Source organism: Balearica regulorum, chromosome 17 (genome assembly GCF_011004875.1).
Source record: "Balearica regulorum gibbericeps isolate bBalReg1 chromosome 17, bBalReg1.pri, whole genome shotgun sequence".
In the NCBI taxonomy this organism is placed as follows: Eukaryota; Metazoa; Chordata; class Aves; order Gruiformes; family Gruidae; genus Balearica; species Balearica regulorum.
In genome coordinates, this window is record NC_046200.1 from 11,626,566 (window position 1) to 11,651,528 (window position 24,963).

The 24,963-nt window shown below is 39.5% G+C and overlaps 2 protein-coding genes across 3 annotated transcripts in view; both read right to left on the reverse strand.

Annotated features, from left to right (window-relative positions):
• The window catches only part of BCR (BCR activator of RhoGEF and GTPase), a 104,700-nt gene extending 101,892 nt beyond the window's left edge, over window positions 1-2,808 (reverse strand). The window contains 5 exon segments of the mRNA XM_010311868.2: window positions 563-704; window positions 706-840; window positions 842-952; window positions 954-1,850; window positions 1,852-2,808. Coding sequence (XP_010310170.2) covers window positions 563-704; window positions 706-840; window positions 842-952; window positions 954-1,850; window positions 1,852-2,082 — 1,516 coding nt within the window. The 5' untranslated portion in view covers window positions 2,083-2,808.
• A 3,176-nt stretch (window positions 2,809-5,984) lies between these two features.
• RAB36 (RAB36, member RAS oncogene family) lies at window positions 5,985-24,410 on the reverse strand. 2 transcript variants are annotated; one of them, XM_010303836.2, is made up of 13 exons: window positions 24,206-24,410; window positions 23,248-23,354; window positions 21,614-21,766; window positions 20,796-20,884; window positions 19,563-19,651; window positions 16,860-16,925; window positions 15,158-15,259; window positions 13,420-13,484; window positions 12,821-12,872; window positions 11,250-11,331; window positions 9,514-9,604; window positions 8,841-8,960; window positions 5,985-8,610 (listed from the first exon to the last, which is right to left on the reverse strand). In XM_010303836.2, exons 4-13 carry the CDS (start codon window positions 20,862-20,864, stop codon window positions 8,546-8,548), a joined length of 801 nt encoding a protein of 266 aa, XP_010302138.1. In that variant the 5' UTR covers window positions 20,865-20,884; window positions 21,614-21,766; window positions 23,248-23,354; window positions 24,206-24,410; the 3' UTR covers window positions 5,985-8,545. The 2 variants fall into 2 exon arrangements, with proteins under 2 accessions (XP_010302138.1, XP_075625722.1); XM_075769607.1 differs by lacking the exons at window positions 23,248-23,354; window positions 24,206-24,410 and having other exon boundaries at window positions 19,563-19,695; window positions 21,614-21,685.
• Window positions 24,411-24,963: the final 553 nt, after the last annotated feature.

Below are 24,963 nucleotides of genomic sequence, written 5' to 3' on the forward strand. Positions count from 1 at the left end.
CACACTCATCGCCTCCAATCAGCTCTAATTGAAGGATGACACGAGACAGAACGAGAAACTAGCACTCCAATTAATACAGACAGGAAAAAACAAGATTGTGGGAGCAGCATCGTTATTGGTAAAGCTCAGCAAAACCCGCAGGTTGTAGCATGTTGGCACACCACCACCTCCGAGGTAGAGTTTAACTACTCCTCAGAGCAAGAACACGAGGGGAACAATCTGGTGGTGAATACTAAACAGTTCTGGCCGCTTTCTACCTCAGTGTTCACATTGAAACTTGAAGAACTAATAACATGGGACTCCCATTGATCCTCTCAAGAGAACCTAAATCAACCCATCTGGAAATCAAATCTGTATTCCTAGAACAGTCTGATATATTACTTCTGCAGGACTTTCCTAAAACAGGACCAAATACAAAATAACCACAGGACTCCTCACATTAAACAGTTGCCCCCTTAGAGCGATTCACTCAGGGTCACCTAGAAAACCTCTCCCATTCATTTCCATGATGCTATTTCCTGCTCCATGCATTTACAAGGCTGAACAAAAAGCTGGTACACACCTGTATCCCCATGGAAGCAGCTGTCCTGGTGACACCTCCCAGAAGGCAAATCTCCATCACTTGGCCAGATCTGTCCTGTTTTTCGTACACCCACAATAGTAGCTTCAGACACAATGACCTGCTGCTGTCTGTGCCGTTTTTGAGGACTGGGGGGTTGGTGGACTGCTACTGTCAAAGGACTGCTGAGAGTTCTGGGAAGGAGAACGGCTTTTATCCCGATACATGCGGTAAGTGGTGGGGCTCGGGAGACATGGCTGGACTGCCCCTGAAGAGAAGTCCTTCCTCACTAGAGGTAAGGTTCTCATTAGAGCTACAATCAGGAGTATATCCTCCTCCAATATCTTCAAAACTCCTGGGGGAATAAGATCTCCTGGGCCACGTGAGATGTTTTTTCCTGCTCAGTTGTGCCCTGATTTCGCAGAATAGGTCCTTTCCCTTCTCCTTCCCCCATCATTCCACCAACATAGATACTTTGATAGGGTTGAAATTCCATGGGCTGCCAAGGCAAGCGGTTGCTGCCGTTGGCATTAATCAGGTTATCTTTGAGAAACCTAGGGTTTAGTTCAGCATCCTCGTATTCTCCATCATAGCCAAAGTTGCTCTCTGAGGACCTTCCTCTGTAAGCAGGCCTCTGGAACTCACTGAAGCTGGGTACCATGTTAGAAGGGAGGGAGTGCAAAGACTTTTTGCGTTCCATTTGCATGGCTTGGCTACCAAGGGAGCTTATTTTATCGGAAACATCTTTATCGTTGACCTTCACTAGACCCTTCTCATGATGATACTCCATGTTCACATAAAAGGGCTTTTCAACAACATCCTTGTTATCTCCAGAAGAATGTGAATTAACCTTTTTAATCCTCTCAAAATTGGACCTTAGGGCTGCCACACTGGTGCTGTTCCCTCTCTCCTTAGAAATAGGTTCAAAGGATCCCTCCTTCTCAGCAGATCCCATTAGCCTGCGAGTGGAAGCCGATCTGTGTTTTGAAGGAGAGCCATCTGTATCACAGCGATTCTCCAGATCTTCTACAACTCTCTTCAGTTTCTCTTCACCATAGTACTTACACCTGTCCTGCTCTCCCTCTCCATGATGGGGGCTGTCCAAAGGCGACAAGTCTGACCCATCACTCTGGGTAGATAGCTTCCGCAGAGAGGGTATCCTGGGTTTGAACTTTTCCTCCCCGTGGTGAGACTTGCTTTTTTCATATTCATCTTGGTCGGCAGACTGGTGATGATGCAGGTCTTGGATCTGCTGCTCTGCACCCCCTTCAGGCAACTGAGAAACACGTTTTAAAGCCCCATCTCTGTCTATCATAGCTTTTTTTCTCCTTTGCCAGGAGAGTCTGCAGGTAAATCATGCGGAACCTCTCCTTGTTGACCTCCATCTCCAGCCTCCGGATAGATGCTTTGCACATCTCCAGCTCCTGTTCAATGTCTCCCACAGATTTCAGCTCCATTTTAGGAGGCTCAGAGTCTGCAAATTGTGCTTTCCAAGCCTCCACAAACCCCACAGGGTCCACCATTTTGCATACAAGAGTAAGTGGAGAATACGGGAAGGAGCTGGAGAGAGATAGGTGGAGAGAATAAACCAACCGGATCTCACATGTAGAAGCAGAAACAGCTCCGGCAGGGTCAACTCAATGCGTCTCTTTCACGGTCCATGCAGGGAAACTGGGAGGCAAACGGCAATCCTCGGAGCAGTCTCTCCTCCCCGTCCCCTTCAGCTTTTGCCGGCCCCAGCCCCCGGTACGTTCGCTACTCTCTCCCCAGCATGACTGATCTTTCGCTAGCGAACAATGCTCCCACCCCGGCGATCCGAGAGCACTTCAAAGTGGGCGGACAAAGGAGCAGGCTCGGGGCGGGGGAGGGAAGGTAAATATCGCCCCCCACCCACCCACCTCCTGCCGCTGCCGTCCTGGGCACGGTCCTCAGTGCAGCCACGCTCAGGAGTCCTCCGCTCCGTGCTCCCCTCGCCAAGCCCCCGTGTTGTGCTTTCTCTTTCTCTCTCCTCCTTTCCCCCTGCCCCTTTCCCTGTCTCCTCCTCCCGACTATTGTGCTGTCCTCCGGGCGCACACGCTCTCCGGAGCCTCCGCGCAAAGCGGCGAGGCGGCGGCGCGTCCCGCGGCGAGCTCAGCCGCTACCCCTCGGTGCCCGAGCGGCCCGCGGCCCCGCGGGAGCCCCCTCGGCGCGGCAGCCCGCGGCTGCCCATCGCGCGGCCCGGCTCTGGCAGCGGCGGCCCGAATCGCAGCGCTGCGGAAGGGGAGGAGAGGGAAGGAGCCAGGCGCAGCGATTGACACGGCGCTGGGGCCTCTTAAAGGGGCAGCCCGGCCCGGCTGCGGGAGGCCGCGTCTGCGGGACCCGCGGGGCTGGTCCTCCCCTCTTCCCCACGGCTGCTGGTGAGACAAAGGCAGAGATTTGCAAATTCGTGTACATTCACGGCTGCTCACGCTTGCAGTCACAGGCCTGGACATCACCATAGACAGACGTGACTATACCTAAAAGCCTGGGCAAGAACTATACCGCACGCACACATCCCTGCATGTATAGGGAGGTATCCATTCTTGTTCATACATCCATGCCCTCATATATTATGTATACACACCAACGTGTCTCTGTACTCTCTTCTGTTCACAGCCACGCTCTTCCCCCCAGGCACTCATGCAGCTCACCTTCAAAGGTCATGTTTTCCCCCACTAATGCAAGTGCTGCTTAAGCAGTAGTCTCGTCATTCACTTGGTCCTTCCTTCCTTGCCAATAAGTTACAAGCTGCATTTCTGAGATGGGCAACTGGTATTCCGGAATCACTGTGATATTAACAATAAAGGCTGCTTGGTTCAGGCATTGGTCTCACTTTTGACCTGTATATTATCCTAGCCACCATAACTCAGGCCCACAACTCAGCTCTGGATGAAGGGTGGCAAATGATTTAAACAAAAGTCTGGCTGCTGAGTACTACTGCTTCTGAAATCCCAGTACACGATCTCGCTTAAGCCCTGTATCCTTTCCATGTACTAATTCAACCTCTGAAAAAAGAAGTGGTAACAATTACACCTGAAATTCCATCTTGCCTGTTTGGATGATACAAAAAAGTGAGATATGCCCCCTGTTATATGCCCCATAAACCTGCTTCTTTTGTGTCCACAGTGAGGTATATCTTTTCTGGTTCATGTTACTAGAAAAGAAGGTGGAATGTAGCCCCAACAAGAACTAATAAAATCTCTTAAGAATGAAAAGCACAAGTCCACAGGAATAGCTCTCTTACCTTTGAAATATGTAATGTTTTATAATCCATTAAACAGTCTTTCTCTTCATGCTTTTTTATATGCCAAACAAAATACTTTTGGATATTTTCAGACATATCACAAATGGCTAAGCATGTATTCAGTTTTACATAGTTCATCCCTCTTGGTTTTTGTTTCCTGGCTTTAACCTCCTTTCCTGCACTTGTTTCCTCAGCTTTTAATGCATAACAGGCATTGGCTGACCTATATGGAAAACAGATTATAGTCTAAATCATAATAAAATCTGTATGTTTAGTAAATATCTCTATAAATCTTTCAAGAAATCTCAGTCTTTCACAGAAATAAAATAAATTGCTTTTCACCATTGATACTGTTTGCTATTTGTTTGCCTTAGTGCCAGTTTGAACAATGAAATTCTGATATGCAATGTATTTCTAGTAATACAAAGTTTAAGACTGTACTGGCACAGTGATAATGACAGGTATATTACATCATAGGGATATGTTCTGAATTCATGCATTACTTTTAATGAAGTCTCACAGTTCTGATTTTTTATGTCTAGAGTTTTTCCTGTTTGGGTTCACTGTTCTGACATTTGTGCCCTTTCTGAAGGTAGTAAGAATTCTGATGAGTCTGTATGCATGCTTAACTTTTAGTGACTAATACTATTAAACACCTATACCCTCCTTATTTACTGAGGTACTACAACATCAGAAATTCCAGTGGGAGATGAAGGGATCTCTGAATTCTTGCTGCTACTTTATGCATTCAGCAGAGTATTATTTTAATAGGATACAAAATTTCATTAAGGCTATGGTGGCAGACACATATCTGTGATTTGAGACTGAGAATCCTGTGATGAGAGAGCTAAACTACAGACAGACTGTCCAGCACATACCCTCTGCTGGCCTACAAGAGCTTGCAAAGCCTGTCTAGTCGAAACGGAACCAGTACTATGTGACCATAGAGCTCCCTCTTGTGGGAAAGAGGAGCCAGTCGGTTTATGCTTAAAACTTGAGCTGTCAGTCCTGAACGGTTTCTTCAGCATGATCGAAGATGAGAGAATCAGAGCTTTTGTAAGAAGAATGAAAAAATATGGTAGCACATAAGCAGAGTCTTTTTAAAGAGAAATAAAACATGATTTCAGATGTGGCTGAAACTAAGAAACCATATTTTTGTAGCATAAAGCAGCACTCTGTAGTAGAGTTTGACAAGGCCAGTAAGTGTCGAGAAGTCCCATCCAGTCTGAATCATTCTATGAACCCAGAAAAATGGGAACTCCCTTTCTTAGAATTCAGAGAATGGCAATTTCTTGCCATAAGAACAACCTCCTGGCCAAAAAAAAACCCAAGAAATTGATCAACCACCTCCATTACTAAATGCGGATTCTGCTACAACTTCAACTGCCAAACACTTCATTTTAAGAGCATGCGATACAGAGAGGAGTTTATAGCATTCACTCACCAGTGCATTCTATTGTACTCCCTAGAATGACCTCTAACTATTTGATGAAAACCTGAAAAGACATGGAAGGGGATAGATTTATTCATGAAGAATGGACTCAGGTTGTACCAGAATGAGATGAGCCTGAGCTGGGAACCAACAGGATTCAGAAAGATTTGAATCACATGACATATAAGAATATAAATAATAATATCCTAAGTGTCAAATAATCACTCAAAAGGCAGAAACAATGCCATTAAAAATTAAAAGGAAAGGCTTTTATAATAAGAAATTAACTTTGTCTGTTAGGTGACTGTTTCTTAAGCGGCTTTTGATCCATTACCAGTTGTTTTGCTCAAAGAGATATACATACTTATTTAAACAGGAACTCATTAACACATTAGCTTCTACTTACTAAGACAATAAACAGCATAACATTAGTAGTTCTTTGGACAAATTGATTATTACAATTACTCTTTAACTTTGCTTCAAACTGCCTCAATTTCACTTCTCCAATTTCTCAGCTGCAAATTCCACAAGGAAGCTGGCACTGCAGCTGTTACCATGATCGCTGTAAGGACTCAAGCTGGTATAAAAATCATGGTTTAGCCTACCTGTGTTTAGAGTTAATACATTTGTTCTGACGCTGTTTTCCACAATATTAAGGCTTCTTCAAAGCCAGTTAAGTTGCTGATAGAATGGATTAACATGCATAGATAAAACATAGACCAGATAGAAACTTTTAAGTATTTGCACATTTACATTTATTTTTCCACCAAAGTTAGTTTCCTTTGTGCTTTCCTAAGCAACTCATCATTTGCAACATGATCCAAGATTCATTGTAGATGATCAATTATTAATACTAGTTCTTTGCAGGGCAAGTGTTAGTGGGGCTAAAAAACACCCTCCAAAACCAACCAAAAAAACCCCCAAAACAACCCACCAACCAAAACCACCCCAGTCTCAAAGGATCCATCATAGAATAGATTGTCAAGTGATAGTTAACAACTGGCAGAGTATTGCATTTGTACGTGAAGTTTTTGGAGCTCCAGAAGATACAAACCGGTAATGACATCAAGCAATGTACTGAATCACTAGAAAAAACTGTCCCAGTTGGTTTTCCTAGCAACGTGATTGCATTGCTGAAGAGATGAGATTTTGTACAATAATTTCACTCAGCAACGAAAGAAACACTTAGGAGATAATCCTGATCTTTTCTTAGATTTGTTACTGAGTCATTTTGCAGCTATAAACACTAAAGTGTCTGCACCAAAACCAATCACGTACTCTAGAAAACATGATTTGCTGCAGAGGAGTGAACCATCTTTTCTACTCTCATTCAAACTCAGTAAACATGAAGAGCATGGCTATGCTGCCCACTCAGTGCAGCACGTGATACAAGTGGAGCGTATATTCGTCATCCTTCTGAAACAGATTTGGAAGATGAACACATACATAGAACGTTATAAGGTCAAAATATTACACATTTGGATAAATAACTCCTTACATACCCACACGTACTCATTTTCTCCACCAAATGTTACATTTGTGCCTTTGCCAACAGAAGTGGCACAACTGCCAAAGTGAAGATTGTCCGATTAAAAAAAAAAGACACGGAGTTCCTACAACTCTATTCATCATATTCTATGATGCTGCTCTAACTTAAGTCATAAGAAAATAAAAGTAATAAAAGGATGTTTAAGTCTTCTTTTCTCCATTTTTTCCTATTTCTTATAAAACAATTTTGGGGGAAAAAAATGGCAGAAAAATCTAGAATATTTTCATTGGCCTCAGTCATTGCTGTCCAAAGAGCAGAATAGCATTGTAAAGCTGCTTTAATACAATGAAATTCAGCGGTACCCAGAGCTAACTTCTCCCCATTAAACAATGATTGTGATTTCTAAAGAACTAATCGCACAGGGCTATGTCAAATGGTATTTGAAAAGGCAAAACTGTGGCAACGGCATTTTGATCCAGCCAGCATACCAAGTCACAGTAACAGGTCCAGAGAGCAGGTTCTACCGTAAGCACTCAGTAATGGCATCTTCAACAGGGCAAGTATCTTAGGGTTCAACAAACATGTTTCTACTTTGGAGAACTCCATCTTTTCCCATCCCTCTAAACCCACATACACTTGCAAGTCTTTTCACAAAATGGCAATGCTATTTCTCTATTATTACTGCTTCTTTTAAGCAGTGGAGCATATTGCTCCCAGCATCCAATGATCAAATTATCTTGTCCAGTAAAAGCAGATAGAGTAACTAAGAGTTTAGCAGCAGTATCGAATCTAACCTTACCAGCTCAGAGTTCCTACCACAGACAGGGATGAAAAAGTTCATGACTGAGACTGCGCATGGTTCCAGAATCATGTTGCATTACTACAAACAAAAAAACCCAGAATAAAATCAAAATGTCATTACTCTTAGCAAAAAAGGAGAACTGCGGTATAGACAATATTCATATAGATCAATCCAGAGAAGGCTTCTGCATCCTCTTTGAAGATGGATACATGAAATTTAATTTTTTCTATTCCATGCACCTATGTGACCATTCTTTCTTATCAAGAAAGTGGAAAAGAATAGCATTCTTATCTGGTAACATTTTCAAAATACTAGACAGCTGGGATAAAACAACAAAGTCTCTACCTGGACTTCTTCTAGGCTTGGAAATATTTAAACACTGGGCTCTGATTCTCAAGTGGAAAATGCAAATTAAAACAGATTTTTCCTGGATGGAGAAACTACGGTGAAAACTATGCAGTCTGCATTTGTGTACTTCCATATCTGTTATTTTAAAAGATTTATTTTGGAACAGTTTTAAAATATTGTAATGCATAAAAGCAAGTCTTAGTTATTTTATACGACGATATTAAAAGGCAAAAACATACAGATAGGACCCTTTATTCTGAACTGCCATTTGTTTTCTGCTCCCATGAGAAGGCAACTTCACTATCTAATACTTCCAGAGAATTATCAAAGAACAACACACTAAAGTTACATAACTTTTGACTACAAGTGTTTCTGGCAGACAGGTGAGCACATGGCACTGGCAACGTCTTCTCGCATTAAGACAAAGATGTCATGTTTCCACTACACAGGGAAAGGTTTATGTAACAACTGTACCATCTTGCACAAGCAAGCCTGCAGCAGCAAGGAAACTCTCAGAAAGAAAGTTTGGATAAGTTCTTCCTCCCTCATTTCCAAAAATACAACTTTCTATTTCTGGTTTGAGAGCTTTCATTGTTGCAGGTGCTCTATGCTGCACTACCGAGAAACACGGCGCTCACAGAAACAGTTGACAGTTAGCAGCAACCCAGGCTGGCTTGAGTGTTGCCTTCTGGGACTTCCATCACATTCTTTTCCAGTTCTGTAGAAACAAGAAAGTTATAAAATCAATTCACATAAATGATCCCATCCAATACTAAGGGTAACAAAAGCTGAATGAAGCCCCATTCACTCCTATATGCTTGAACTCAAGTAGACACTGACATGAATATGCTTGCAGGTGTTTGAAACAGGCTTTAATGCTTGAAAAACCTCCCAGTCCTTCAGACTGCAAACAAGGGAAATACACATAAAAAGCAAAACTTTACATACTGATGAGGTTTCCTGCCCCAATTTGGGCTGTGCGCCCAGCAGTTTTCTCCAGCTCCTTTATCATGGACTGCTCAAAGGCCAAGGCAGCAACTCGGGAAAAGAACTCTCTGACATTTTCCCCTAGGAAACAGGACAGAAATTCTGTGTTTTTACAACTGCACAGCAACACAGGATCAAGCATAACAAGCATAACAATCTGTGAACAGATCACTGCTCAATATTGGGACAGAACAGGCCTCTTCAACAATCTGTCCTCCATGCTGATCACTGCAGAGAGAATTTCTCATTTTCTTACCCTGGAATACTGTACCCTGTACTATACCTTTATTTTTAGTCAGCAACAGAGAGAATTCAGTTTGTGGTATAATTTTTTTTCATGGCTAATGTTGAGTAGCAGCGCACATGTATCTATGTAACTACCTATGAATTAAACATGCTTAGGCATCGCACAGCAGCTCAAGTACTCCTTTCTGTAAACATGACAGTGCAAGCACACATACAAATGCTCAAATAAAATCAACCGTTACTAAACCTGAAGTTTCCAATAGCAACAAAATGCAAGAACAACAAAAAACCCTGCATGGGAATGGGGGCATGAGGAACTTTAATTTCCTCCTGCTTTAACATAAGCCTTTGTGGTTACGGTGTATTTACATCCTCTGCAGTAACTTACCTGTTTTGGCTGAAACCGACCAGTATTCTGCCTGCATCTCATTGGCAAAGCGGATAGCATCTAGCTCTGTCCTTTCACACACAGCATCTGACTGAGTAAATAACATGGAATAACTTTAACATACGAAATCTATCTGGGCTGGTAATAACATAGAGGTACTGCTAGCACCTATATCAAGATGATTCCAGTTTTCACAGTAGCCTTTCTGGCCTTGCCTTAGAACTCAGTGCAATCAGACATGATTGCAAGAACGTCCAAGTACTTAGTACTGTGCTTTTAAAATGGAAGTCTCCATTCACCTTCCCACAGCATTGAAACACAACAACAGTTAACGAGGGTGACCATTGTATCTAACTATATAGTGTGGTAGGGAGCTATAAAGACAACAGCCCAGTTACTGGTCTTTAAATGCTTGTCACCTCATCTTTCTCAGCAGAAGAGTTGCAGGACGGACTAATCACAATGACTGTTTAGGTTTAATCTGTCTTCTCTTTGTCTCGATCCTTTTTTCTACTCCTATTTTTACTATGTTGTAACAAAAGGCCTTCCCCCTTTTTATGTTTGCTCTTTCTTATCTCTTCTTAAGACTAAAATTTCTTGCCCCTTCAGTGGATTTTGCTTTCTTGCACTTAATTTTCAGGTCTTTTTCCCTTCTCATTTGTTCTCTGTGATGCACCATATCAGTATGTTGCTATTTGCTTTCAATTTCTAGCTTATTTGTGATGGATCATACCAGTCATCTCTGTACAGTTTTCTGTGCATTGTCTTACAATGGGGAGCCCCTGCACAACTGAAAAGAAATCTAAAAATTTGGAAAGGCTGATGTGACATCAAGATGAGAAGTAGAGTGAATCCAGTTGTGAAGATACTGATTTCATACTGAAGTAATACCTAGAACCCACAATCCTTTGCTTTGCTCGTCTGTCTTTCAGTTGAAAGTGCTATCATTCTAAAAACAGAAACTAACTTACAGTAAGGAATTCTAGCTTAGACAAGACTTCAGATCTGCGTCCTCAGAGGTCTGGCACATTTAGCTTTTACTCTAACTCAGAAAAGGGAGCATAAGCAACACAAAGTACCAGAAAAACTGACAGACATGCAGTTTTCTGGGACTTATTTTCAGTGAAGGCTAAGAAACAAACTGCAGAAGTGATACTGTGGCAGCTGGTGGGGGTGGGTGGGAAATTAAAAAAATCAACTAAACAGCAGAAGCAGCAAATTTGTTTTGAAATCTTTAAGAATTAATTATTGATAGCTAGAGAAAGATTAGCACAAGACCCATAATGGTACAGGGTGAGTGCATTATATCCTGTTCTGAATATTATGTCACATTCAATTAAGTAAGAATTCTTCCCTGTTCCTGAATAATGAACACATTGTCCCTAAAACACAAAATAACAACAACAAAAAAAACCCCACAAGCAACAAAACCTTCAAGATCATTAGATACTCTGTTCTTTTGTGTACCCAACTTTTCTCTACCTTTTCAGCTGTTTGTATGTGCTTGAAAAATGTCATGCAAGGAATGGAAATAGGGATATTTCACTAACTATCCATTTTTTCTGAAAGCGTCTTCTTAAATGTCTGCTGTTCCATTTACCTGTGATTTTCTTTCTTTCTGTTTAGGTTTTTCCCTCAAGGTCTTTTTCTCAACAACATTGTGTACAACTTGCAAGGGAAATAACTTGAGGAACTAGGAGAAACCTGATTTCCTTATCTCCATTCAATTTACTTACCACCAAATCTTTTTTTGTTCCAACTAGAAAGATGAAGCTAGAATCTGGCTCATTCTCCCTCAATGCATCTTCTAGCCACTGTCTGAAATACAAAGAGAAATGAGAGCATCAGCAAGAGGGATTAAGAAACAGAGGAGAAAGTGACAGGTAATAGGGTCACCAGAAAAGTGAAAGGATGAACTTATGTGAGAGTATCAAAAGCCTTTTTTCTAGACAGAAAGAGACCATGAGCTATTCTAACTGCTTTGAATACATGCCTTCCACTAATGAAAAGTTCAAACATGCCCACTGTAGAGTGCAAATTCAACAATGATTTTCGCACCTAGAGAGGACATTTATCAGTATAAAGGAGGGGGAAAAGTTTTGATCAAGAATAAGAAAATAAGAAGCAGAGGAAAAGATAGGAACAATATAGCAGATTAGATACAAACGGTAATAAAGAAGAGTGAAATAATCTATTCAGCATTACAAAACAGCTCCCTACGAAGACTGCATGATTCTTGTCTCATAAGCTTTTATATTTTTTGTTACTCTGGCAATCAAGTTCCTCTTGAGTCATCCAACATAAGTCAAGGAGGGAAAGGAGTGTGTGGGAAATCAGGTTCACAGGCTTCAATTATTTTCAGCCAAGCAGAGACACTAATATATATATTATTTTACAAAGTCCTATGTAAATGAGCTAAGTACCACAGCAGTAGTCTAAGGAAATAGTCTAATACGCATTCAAATAAGACAGAGTACAGGTTGTAAAGAAACATGTACCTGCATTACAGTCACAACAGTGTGTTAGAAATATATACACTCTGAGCTGGTGACAACAATGCGGATCATAGATCCATGTAGGGTTTTGCAGCCTGCACTAAAAGCAGAACAAGTTTACTCATAAAAAATTAGCATGCTGTTGTAACCAAACCATTACAAGTACCTGAACCAGTAAGTTTAGCTATTTCTACATATACTTTGAGTTTTTAATTTTCTCTCCTCTTTTTGACAGCCTCTCTCCCAACAGAATCACTACAGAAACTAGAGAAAGAAAATAATTTTGGGCTAGCAGTTCACCTAGAAAATGAGAGGCTCTTGAGACATTATGCATGAGATATGAGATGCATCTCATCAATTTCACCATTCACATCAGATGCCAGCCTGTTATTCTATTTAGAGCAAATGGAGAAAAAAAAGCATGCTTTTGGGGTGCACTTCATCTCCTCCTGCATGTCTAGTTTTGGAAGGATCAAGCTCTTACTGAAGTGCCTTTTCCTCTCTGCTGACTATAAATGAAGTCATAGAATCATAGAATGGTTTGGGTTGGAAGGGACCCCAAAGATTCCCTGCCATGGCAGGGACACCCTCCACTAGAGGGTCAAGGGTAAGTAGTTCAAATATATGCTCTGCATTTTCTTCAGAAAAATCCCACCCTATGCAATCCAAACAAGTGACTGTCATTCTTCATTTCTTAGCTCAATAGAAAATACACTCACAATACAGCAAGTTCTCAGCAACTACAGGCTATTCAAGGCAATTAAACTAGCTGTAAAATCTTTAAAGGCTAAGGCAAAAACACAGAAACTTACTTGGTGTGATCCAAAGTCTGGATATCAGCCAGATCAAACACTGTTATTATAACTGCAATAAAAGACAAGAACAGAAAAAAGTTAGAAAGTGTACCAGAAATCTCTCCAACTCATCTTGTTAAACAGAGAATGTTGACATATACAGTGCAAGAGCAGATTTAACACAGGGATGGAAGACTATCCATTTGCTCATTCCTCTCCCTTCTCTAGCACCCAGTGAGACTGAAGTCCTCAGTCTTCAACCTTATTTAGTCTTTATCTGTAGTCTGCAGTCTATAGCGCTATTACTCGTTTTATTTTGGAACTACTTTAATTCCTGCAGAAATTGTCTTACCAAAGGGAATGCCAGAAGCATTCACTTCTAACTTCAGCAATAATCTTACCCAAACCTTTTATCACTGCATCATCAGAACATGCAGAGTTGAGGTGTGACAACATATCAATTCATAAGCTTTTTAGTCCCTTCTCTCCAATAACAGATAATCCATTCCACCACACGGTGTCTATAGGTACCTTTCCAAGGAGCACATATGCATATACGTTTCCGCATAAAGTACAACCTCCTGTCACTGCCAGGATCAAATTAATATTGTTCTCACCCTCTGCTCCTCGGTAGTAAGCAGATGCAATGCACTTGAACTTTTCCTGACCTGCTGTGTCCCATCTGTGCAATGGGGGAAAAAAAAAAAAAAAGAAATTTCAGGTTAATGAAACCCAGTGCAACCTGAGTAAACATGCTAATGAAGCAGCAGACTGGTACAAGTTGGAGAAGAATGTGATACCAAAGAAGTGTTACCATCTGGAACATGTTATTTATTAACTACTGATAGAAGTACAGTAAAGCTCTATTATTTAATGAAGACATTTGAACTCTGCTGTTATCTTCTTTTTTTTATTTTTAAATACTGGTCATTTTGGAGACACAATTCAAATACTCATATTCTGCATGGTAATACCCTTTTTTAAAACAGTTTTCCTCATCTGTGTCATTTGCATGTATTTCTAGGGCAATCTAATTTTGAGAATTTTCTGTGCTAATACTAGCTAAATCATGTATTAGCACATAGTAGAATGTTGCAACTGCTAGATATGATATCTGTCCATACACTACAAATTAGAGACCTACAGCTCAGTCTACCAGGTACTAAAGACGCCATGAAAGAAAATCAAGAAAGTGCTTCTTATTAATGAACATGATATGCAGTCCTCTCAGCTACTGCCAGCACTACAGAGGTTTGGGGATTTGTTATAGCCTAGTACGCCAGTTACAGATACTTGGAAGTTTATCTTGTATGGAAATCTCTCAGCAAGAGGGGGCACTAGTGCTTATGATGTGGAAATGTTCTACCCAGCCACTGAGGATTTTGCAGATAATGCAACCTGACGTTTAGTAGCTCATGAACCTTATTGCTTCAGCTGGCAAAATACTGATGCATCAGTCTATGTTTTCAAGGAACTCAAGTTTCCAAAAGGATAGTGCCTGGCAGAATTTTCAAAAACATAATGGCACTGAAATCAATGGGAAATAGTTTTCTAAGTATTTTTCAAAAAAACCCACTAGCCATCTATTTACATCAATGATATCTCAGAAAAAATACGTTCCTAAGTGAAAAGGTTTAAGATTCGTGCACTAAAATACTTCATGCAAATCATCTTATTTCTGCTCTACGTTGTAATACAGCATAGATGGTTCAATAATGCCCCCTACAGAACAATTTTGCTAGCCACTGGAAATACCAAAGGACACCCCTCAGCAGAAGCAAAGCAGGTGAGAAAAGGCCAGGATTCCCACTAGTGATAAACAAAGCTGAAAATCAAAGATTTTAGGTTCACATTCTAATAAAAACACTCAAGTCTTCCTATGATTTGGGGAAAATCAGTTATTCCCTAAGAGATGCTGAAATCACTGGACACCTTACCACCTGTGGGAATAAAATTCCCAATAAAGCCAACTTCAGTGCTCATTGTGCCTACTAAACTCAAAAGACAGAATGGTCTAAAAGTAGAACTGAACAAAGTCTCTGGCAAAAGCTTCCACTTGACTTTCAAGAAATTTGACTAAAAAAAGGCAGAGCTCCACTGAAATGGTGCAAGAGATCCAAGATGAATTTTCATTTACAAACTTAATACATTTTTTTAGGGATGAGAAATCTAAGAGAGTAAAATTTTTAGTAAAACTGTAAGTCCAGGTACAAAACCTGTTTTTTCCGATCACATTATTCTTTGTGCAATTTTATTATTTTTTAAAAAATCATTATTCCACTTAGAGCCTGCAGCAATTCAAGCTCTGCTGAGATTGCACTCTGCACAATACTTAACCATGCTGCTTCAACTTACATCTGGAGATTGTATGGTATTCCAATTATTTCAAAACGTTCGATTTCAAAATCCACTCCAATGGTCGCCTTATAGTCTCGGTCAAAATTATCTTTACAAAATCTGCAATAAAAAAAAAGGGACCAGCTACAAATAATTGCAAAACTAACACTATCTAAGGTATATTATGAAGAAAAGAATTAACTAACTGTGGAGTGGCTATTTACTGCAGAAGCATATATAGAAGCATCGAGAAACTAATTAAAAAAGGAAATACTAGATAACAAACTAGAAAGCTGTCCTGGTTTCAGCTGGGATAGAGTTAATTCTCTTCCTAGCAGCTGGAATAGTACTGTGTTTTGGATTTAGTCTGAGAATAGTGTTGATAACAGACTGATGTTTTAGTTGTTGCTAAGTAGTGCTTATACTAAGTGAAGGACTTTTCAGCTTCCGCCGCTCTGCCTGCAAGGAGGTGCACAAGAAGTTGGGAGGAGACACAGTCGGGACAGTTGACCCCAACTGACCAAAGGGATATTCCATACCATATGACATCATGCTCAGTATATAAAGCTGGGGGAAGTAGAAGAAAGGCGGGGGAGACGTTCGGAGTGATGGCATTTATCTTCCCAATTCACCATCATTAGGTGTGATGGAGACCTGCTTTCCTGGAGATGGCTGAACACCAGCCTGATGGGAAGTAGTAAACAAATTCCTTCGTTTTGTTTTGCTTTGCTGGCATGCACGGCTTTTGCTTTACTTACTAAATTGTCTTTATCTCAACCCATGAGTTTTCTGACTTTTACTCTTCCAATTCTCTCCCCCATCCCACCCAGGGCATGTGTGTGTGTGAGTGAGCGGCTGTGTGGTGCTTAGTTACTGGCTGGAGCTAAACCATGACAAAAGCATATATATCTAGTAAACTCTCAGGATGAGAATCAGAATAAAATATCTTTGGACTTTCAAGGAAGATACAGTATCTTATAGTTCTAGTTACAAGGGAATATATTTTGGGTCAAAAATAATGACCCAAATGATTAATCAATGAGATTAAAAACTTACGATATCTACTTAAGAATGTGGAAGAAATAATAATAAAACACAAACATAAACAGAAAGCTGTCACAGTGATCACAAGCTACAGAAATTCAGGGATCTGTTCACTAGATTTAGATACAAAAAGGATAAGAGCTGTTTTTAATGTCTGCTAAAAGAGTGAAATAAGTATTCTCTAAGGCATTCTGCATTTTCTCTGTCTTATTTTATAAGCTATGGAAAAACCTGAGCTACCTCTACAGTCTTGCAGCTGTAGAAATGAGAACAGGTACCCATACAAGGATGACTTTAAAATGTTTCAGTGAACAACTCTGCAAGTAAGGAGAACACATGAAACCAAAACTCAGACTCTGGAAAGATTTTTTTTTTTGTATCTTCTGACTGCTTAGCCTTTAGACTGGACTTCTTACAGAAACACTGTATCCTATTCTACTGGATAAAAGTAGTTCAGAATATAACATATACCAATTGAAGTGCAGGAACATGACTTTCTGTGTTAGTATATCAAGCCTGTCTCATACTATAGACTTTGTTTTGTCTTTTATCTAATAACAAAACTATTGTTCAAAAGAGAACCATGAAGTACAACCCTAAATGGACAGGAACGGAAACATTATAACACTTATTTGAGAAAGAGCAGAATCAAACCATTTGCTAAGAGATACTGTACCTGTTGATAAGGCTGGTTTTCCCAACATACAGGTCTCCTACCACAACAACTTTGGATATTTTCAGCCTGTTATAAATATTTAAAAACATTACATGTTTTTAGTAGCAATTTTAACATTCTCTCTCTAAAAAATTTTGATTTAGATCCTTAAATTGCAAGTGATGAGCACAGGTATCCGTGAATCTGTGACCCCAGTTTACCTCAATGCTGCTGTGCTGCAGGATCAGAATCTTAAACTATAAGAAAGGAAAAGAAAGTAAAAAAAAAAACCCAAAACAAACCAACCCTATGAAGCAGAAAGAGTTAATTGTCTTACTCTGCATGTTGGTTTTTTTCTTAAAATATAAATCCAGTGGGGAGATAAATTCTATTCTATTAAAATTGCTTTGACTACAAGTATATACATTTGGCAGTTAGCACATAAGTCCACAGAGCATCTGCATCCTTTAATTAAAATTATTCACAAGTTTCTCATTGACTTTAATAGTACAAATCAAGTCCTAAGCGCAGAAACAAGAAATTACTGATAATAAATTAACCCACTGCAGAATTTGGCTCTGGGAAAAAAAACCAAAAAACCACATGGTTAGAGTCTATACTTTTCTGACTATCTGGAATAATATTAATCTGAAAGCTTGGCTTCATGCAAATTATCCTCTTTGCTCTGGGTCCTCCCACAGAATACAGCAGGTGGGCTTTAGATGATTCAGCCTGCATTCTTAGAATTGAAGTGCGTCTTTTAGGAGATACAGGTGGATAAGTGAACATAACTGTATTTGTTGACCTAAACTTGATTTGATCATCTCCTATGCATATGCTACAAAAAATGGCTTAAAAGGTTACCATTCTTTGTATCAAGGAATGGCTTTTAAACAAAGGAATTAATCTTCTATTGAATACTATTTCTGGTTATATCAGGCTTCCATGTGATGCTGATTCCAAGTTTATCTATTCTAAATAGTCCAAATCTTGACTAGTAAGCTGCATGACTAATATTTCAGAAAAAAAGAAGGCTATTTTGTGTGCCAGTCAATGCTAATTGGGTGGCCACAGGGCCCCTAAGCCACTGACATGTCTCTGCCTCATAACACTGTTACTGATAAAACACTGAATAAAACCAACAACCTTAAGGAAAAAACAAAATAGTTAGTGATGGCTTAGAGGTGTGTGTTCCATTAATTCATATCGTGGAAAAAAAAAAAAAGCTCCCTAGATTAGGACAATTTAACACATTGATGGAATATCAAAAAAGTCCTAAATACAGCCATTAGCTACTGAATTTCTCAGACTACCTTTCTGAATGACAAAGAAATATTCCATTACTTGGGATAATGGAAAAGGAAGATAATGGCTATTCCTGTCAAGTTTTACAATTACTGTACAAAACACTCAGCTGACTGTCCTCGTACCTCTGCTTCACAAAAAAATGACCTAATAATAATATCTAGAGAGCAGTGGACAGTAAAGTGGTTTAATTTTATTCACAAAGCCACAATGTAAAATCTTTTTAGCTATACTGTTACAGAACAATGAACTGGAGAGTTGGCTTACTCTGGAAATAAGAAAAAAACCCAAATAGATCTTGGTTAGAGAGGGGGAAAATGCCTCAATTCACTAAAGCATGTCTTGCTAGCAAAATTGTCCGGACACTTGTAACAAATTTACATGAAACTAAGACAGTCACTGTGTTTCTAAAAAGCAATAAACAAAGCAATAAACTCCCTGATGTCTCTCAGGGAGACATATTTTGGCTTCTTTTTTTTTTTTTCAGCAAGACTCCCTAGTGAAATGACTAAAAAGTTCTGTTTAAATATGGATATCATGACAAGTGTCATGGTAATCAACAACTCTAGATTTGAAAAAATAGTGAGCTAATTGCCATTATTCATAGAAGCTTGACTTTATGAAAGATCCTTCACAGTGCAACACAGAAGCATTTATCACTAAAGCATACAGCTATTTATTTTAACTGAATAGTGATGATTTCTACCACAGTTTAGTTTTCTTGCCTTGCTTCAGGAATTAAATCAGTACAAGTACAGCTCTGGGAGAGATGATGTGAAAAAGCAACTTAATATTACAACAGCACAAACAACTTTATTTGGATTTTTTTCAATGCTATATATTTTACCAGAATTTGTTCCAGTTTTAAGGAAACATTTAAGACAACTTCTCAGCACATATACATATAAAAGACTAAAGCTAGATTCTTATGTGTTTCAAGCAACTTAGAACTGATGTCTATTTATATCCCCGCAAAGCCTTTATTAACTGCTCACTTGGAACACCAACAGAGAATACAGCAAGGTTAGATCTGCCCTATTCCTTATAGCTGGTCTAGAATTTGGCTGCCATACTGACTTGCATGTGCAAAATTTAACACTAATTTTAAACAGTCAAACAATCTTTTGAACTAAGAGTTTAGTTCAAACTTGCTAAACAACTATTTGTTGCAAAACAATGCTGCTATTTTTTCAACACTACTTATGCCAGCAGGAAAAGTATCTTTGATACTCATGGGAAGAAGAGACCCTTTATTCATTTACTGTCAAACAGGTCAGAGAACTGCATGGGCTTAGCTGCCTTGAAACATACTGGAGTAGGGAAGATAAGGAATGAGGGAGGAAAAGCATACGAAGGAAGCAGGCTATAAAGAGCTTAAAATACTTTCTTCATTGCGTACTTGATTTATTACAAACTTACCCAACTGTTCCAGTGCTCTGTTGACAAGCAGTTCTGACCTGCGCATGGAAGTGCTCTTTGAACTGCAGACAGGCCTCAGGTGTGTACCACTGAAAATAGGAGAGAGCAGCTACTGGCATAAATTGTCTGATGTCTAGTTTGCAAGAAGTCAAATCAGCAAGGAAAAAAATAGGTAAGATTAATTCAAAGGGTTTGTCAAGCACAGGGATACCCTGGCATAAGGAACGGGATAGCTTTGGTTAGAAGGCAGTAAGGCTTCCCCACAGTTACGTTTGTAAAAACTTCTTTGGACAGCACCATCATTTAAACACTTTTCTGAGTGTCAGCAGACACTAGGTGAACTTCCACAGCCAAATACATTTGCTCATCATTCTGTACAGTAACAAGTACCTTAAATTATCCCAGTAATCTAAGACACACAAGACAAACAGGTAGGAGCATACCACTAGCACATCATTGTTACTACACAGTATTTTAGATCTCTTATTTGTGTGAAGCACTGTTTTTATTACCAGTTTTTCATTAGGCATTCGTTAAAAACAAGGAAAACTTATTTTAACTTATATTTGCTTAAAATGACTGTGGTAGTTTTTATAAAATTAAAAGCAAAATATGTGGCTGAGATCAAGCACAGAAAGAAACGCTAACTCCCTTAAAGGATCTTTTGAACAACTGAAAAAACCAGAATGGTTAATTCCTTGTCCTTCCCTGTCCTTAACTCTTCTATTACACTTCAAGTACAAAACTCTTTGGGGACATGAATGATCTTTTCCGTTTGTGTTTCTACAGTGTCTACTACATTTGATCTACTGTATGACTAAGGTTCCTATATAAACAGAAAATGAAAATTGCCTCAAATTCTTCAACAAAAACCTCCATATAGATCTAATTAGGCTTTTCACATATTTCATATCAGCTATGGGTCTTATTTCCCCTCGGTGTAGGAACTCTTTAAGCATGTAATTATTAATATTTGACTGAAATAACAAGATAGCTATTATAACACTTTTGTGGCAAGGTTAAAAGAAGAAATGAGGATTATTAATAAAGATATCAGCAATGAATAGGCACATGAGGTCACATATTTATCTTTGAATAAAATTCTTAACCAATTTGTAATTTTAGTAGAAGACAACAACTATACATTAAATTAAAATACTATTAGCTCAAGAGAAAGATACCTCAATGTGGCAGGAGCTACATGCTATGACCAGAGGGATAAAGAATGCTTACCTTGGGAAACTGGGAGATTATTCTGTCCCTACTCACTGGGGGAACCAAATGCATTAGGTTGGACTTCATCCTCCAAATTCAGTTAAATTCTACCAGACAAGAAATATGTAAAAGAGAAACATAGTATTCAGGAATTGCTTTGATACAGAGAAAACATGATTTAAAAAAATAATTAACAGTTCCTACAGACTCGTCTTCCTTTTTTTTTCCCCCCCTTTCAGTACAACGGGCAGTTCTTTGACTTTATTTGCCTTAAAGAACACCTGTTTCTTACGTAAAAGGCACCACTTCAGTGCATATAGCTGTAGTAGCAAATCGTGGCTTTCTGTAACTACAAGGCACCAACTCTAATTCCATGGGAGGGCAGAGAATTGTTCACTTAAGTCAACGTAAGTGCTTGCAGTTTACCCCTCAAAGGATTTTGCAGTATTTAATTTAAAAATCTTGCTCATCATTGTTCAAAATGTCTCTGCACTAAGCACATCAATAAGTGTTAGGGAATACCAGATTTCCTTTGGTCAGAAGAAAGGAGGAAAGATGAAGCTGCCACATTTCTTGGCACAACATCAAACTTTCATTCCAGATCATCTCAGAAAGAATGAAATCAGTAGATAGTCTGACTTGGAAAAAAAACAATGTTCACATGAATATCACAAATGCATTTAGATATCCCACTTGAGACATATCAATTTGGTTATGCAATGAAACCTCGTGGGTTGTTGGGGGAGGGGGACCCTTAATAGGGTACTAATTTCTTACTGACATTCAAAAGAATGTTTCTAATAAGAACATGTAGCAAAGTGTAAGGAAGGACTCACCGTGCAGCAGCTGATGCAGCAGGATCGCAGCCACACAAACAGCTCAGCCTGCTGCTGCGTGGCCATAGCAACAGGCTTGCAACAGTTCCCTTCCTCCCTTTCTCTTCCAGATTGGGAAGGCGGAGTTGGAGTAATTTAACTATACATTGGGCCCTAGTTTTAAAAGAACAAACTGGGTTTAGTGGCCATACAGATTCCTTTGATCAGAAACTGCTCCTTAATAAACCATATGGTCCCCATATCCTGTATAAGAAAATAGTTCTGTTTTCTTCAAAGATAGTTTGTATATATGGATACAAAGAGCAGGATTAACCCATCAGACAAGGAACTAACAGAGTGGGGAACTGTTATATTGCTAATATTAAGCATAGTAGCAATTATAAAAAAAATTCCTGAGGTATTTTTGCAAAATTTCAACTTGATTTCATCTCAGCTTTAGAGTCAGGATGTGCATGCCACTAATGAGACATTCTGAATTATATAAATGTCTTTCTAGTCATTAGTAACCTTGCTTTCTAACATACCAAACACTAAATACAAGGAATAAGAGATCACATAGCTCTTTTGCATTGCCTAAGTTTTATTCATCATTAGTTTAGACAGCATTTAGTAGGCTAGACTGATATTTAGGATGCTAAAAGATTTTGCCATTTATTTCATTAGGATATAAATTTCAGGACAAAAGAAAGCTCTCAAATTCTAATAGTCATATTTTGATAACGCTGGAACCAGCTTGGACCTCTGAACATCCAGGAGACAAGCCTCTTCCATTCCTACAACAGACTAAAAATGTTAAAGGGCAAATCAATGTGGACAAGTAATTTTACACAACAAGTAAGTATACAACAAAAAACCCTACAGCTATGTTTTACAACTCCATGCTAAAAATAATGCTCAAAAAAACCTACTAGTCCACTATTAAGAATTAGTGTTCTGTTCTCTTTTGTGAGGAATTGCTTTCAAATCACTTCAGGCCCTCATATAATCTCAACCATACTGAAACACCCACTCCTCCCCAAAGAATCCAGATTTGCAGCTGATGGGTTATTCACCAGAGAAGGTGACATTACAGTATTTATTACTATATGCATAGTTCTACTTATCATGCTACTTGTGAGTGTATGAAACTAGAGGTATCTAGAACCTTTTTATGGTGTGCTCCTGCCCTTTTGGCAAATTTGAATGATTTCATGGCAATATTAATGTCTTAAAATAATAGTTCTAAAAACAAAAACTCTGCCAGTTGGTAAGAGTTTCAAACACTAACTTGTTTTCTCCATAGTCTGCTAGCTCTGGTTCAACACGTCCTAAGCATGTAAAAATCTGTCTGACTCGCTGCTCATCTCTGAGAGATCTTTCACAAACTAAGTTACAAAAAAAAAAAAAAAAAAAAAATTCAACAGTCTCAGTGAATCCAAAGTACAGGAGGGACCAAGGCAACCAAACAGCAACATTTTAAAATGTTCACCTACATTTAGTGCATTTAATCTAAAGCTCACACACACACATCCCGATTTACCAAATCAACACATTCGCCACACCATTAGAGGGAAAAGATCAATGATTTAATAAATAGAAAGCTGCTAAAAATACTGAGAATGATCGGTACTGAGATAAAGATTTTCTCTTCTTACAGAGCTGAAGGGGATTCAGTCACCAGAGAGGACTGGGAATATAGTGTCTCCATGGCACCACAACCCTCTGTACATCAATGTTGCAGGAACAGTAGCACTAGCAGATTCTGTGGACAGACAAAGGATTTGAGGAAGGCATTCAGAAACTGTACATAAAATAAGTTAACATCATGACCACTAACCAAAATCAGTATTCCAAACTATGGTGAAGGACAAAATAGAACAACTTGCACCAAAGGGACGAGAGCAGAGTTAATGCTGAAGGAAAAGAGAAGTCTCTGATCTTCTCCTGCCCCTTCTACATTAAGAAAAGTTCACTTTCTTCATACTGAAATAGGGTGAAACTTTGCTAATATATAGTTAGTGAAAGTAAAATCAAATTCAGGAAAAAACCTCTACTTTAAATAATCTGCTCTAAAATGTTGCAGAAAAATGAATCCTTTCCAGAAAATACTTTCTAAAGTAGTTTTTCTTTTATGGATTTTGAATATCAACATGTGTTCTATTTTAATCCGGCTGATCTGAATGACTTTGGCTTTGTAAAATCCAGTTTAAGAACTTTATTATAATTGTTACTCAAACATAATGAAAAATATCTCAATGACTTACCCATTTGCACTGAAAACTAACCTTATATGGCACAAACTATTCAGAGCTGGTTTTTTCCTGATGCCAGATCCCATCTGACAATCCAGAGCACCCTTAAGTTGTGCTAGCAACATTGCAATGATACATTCTCCCGTGTACCGTCTTCTGAACAACACCGTACTTTTTAGCAGAATCATACTGAAAAACATGGCCAAGTCTTGAACACAGTTATGTGAAACTACAGGATGATAATGGAAGCCCCTGCTACACATTCTAGCTGTTTAAGGTGACATTCTGGAGAAGACTAGGAAAGAAAACCTAGTCCAAAGCTACTGAGCTCCCTTCAACCCTGGTACCTCAAGGCACTCACCTGCTCTATCTCTGCCATTAAGTCGGCCACCATTTTGTTCAAACTGATTATTTTTTTCATTCAGCTGAAATTCAACTGAATTTACTTTAAAAACAGAGGGTGAGAAGACAGCCTCCCTCCGTGCTTTAGCAGAGAAGCGAGGTAAAACGGCTTCCACCCTGCAGCCCCACGGCGGCGTTTCCCCCATTTCCTCACACGCTCCCTCCCCGCCCGCGGCGCTCCAACCCCGCGCTAGCGGCAGCCCTGGCTTCCAATTCGCCAACTACGCCGTTGACGCTATTCTCTCACATCACCAGCCGTCAAACGCGGTACTTACGCTGTTGACGCAGGACCAAAATCAGTATGCTTGGCTGCGTAGTTTTTATTCACGGAGAGGGGCGTACGCAAAGAGCTGGTTGCTGTGGCAGCTGGAGCACGCGGGAGCGAAAGGCGGTGGCGTAGCTGGAAGGAGCTGTGGAGCGGGAACCGGGGACGCGCTCAGGCGGCGACATGTTGGTGCGACAGGGCGCCTTGGATTATTTAATCTAGTTCTTGTTTTGAAGAGAGAAGTGGAGTTGTTTAGCAGTTGTTTTAATTGAATTTTTGTTGAGCAGTTTTCAGTATTGGTGGTTGTTTGCTTCTGTCACCTGAGCCGTTTTCCTTACTGAGGGAAGGGGGAGGTCAGCCATCACCGATTCTTTCAAACGTTAACGAATTCTGAGGGCGGGTTTAAACTACACTCGTTTTAAAAGTATGCTTTTTTTGAAAAAATAGCGTTT

Bases quoted from the DNA above. Each gene is read 5' to 3' on its own strand.
- RAB36 (XM_010303836.2), bottom strand. From the start codon at position 20,864: ATGAAGTCCAACCTAATGCATTTGGTTCCCCCAGTGAGTAGGGACAGA. The intron at 8,961-9,513 runs GTAAGTTACTGC...CCTGTTTCCTAG, and splicing joins GTCGGTTTCAGCCAAAACAG to GGGAAAATGTCAGAGAGTTC. The intron at 8,611-8,840 runs GTATGTAAAGTT...TTGTTTCTACAG, and splicing joins TGGGGCAGGAAACCTCATCA to AACTGGAAAAGAATGTGATG.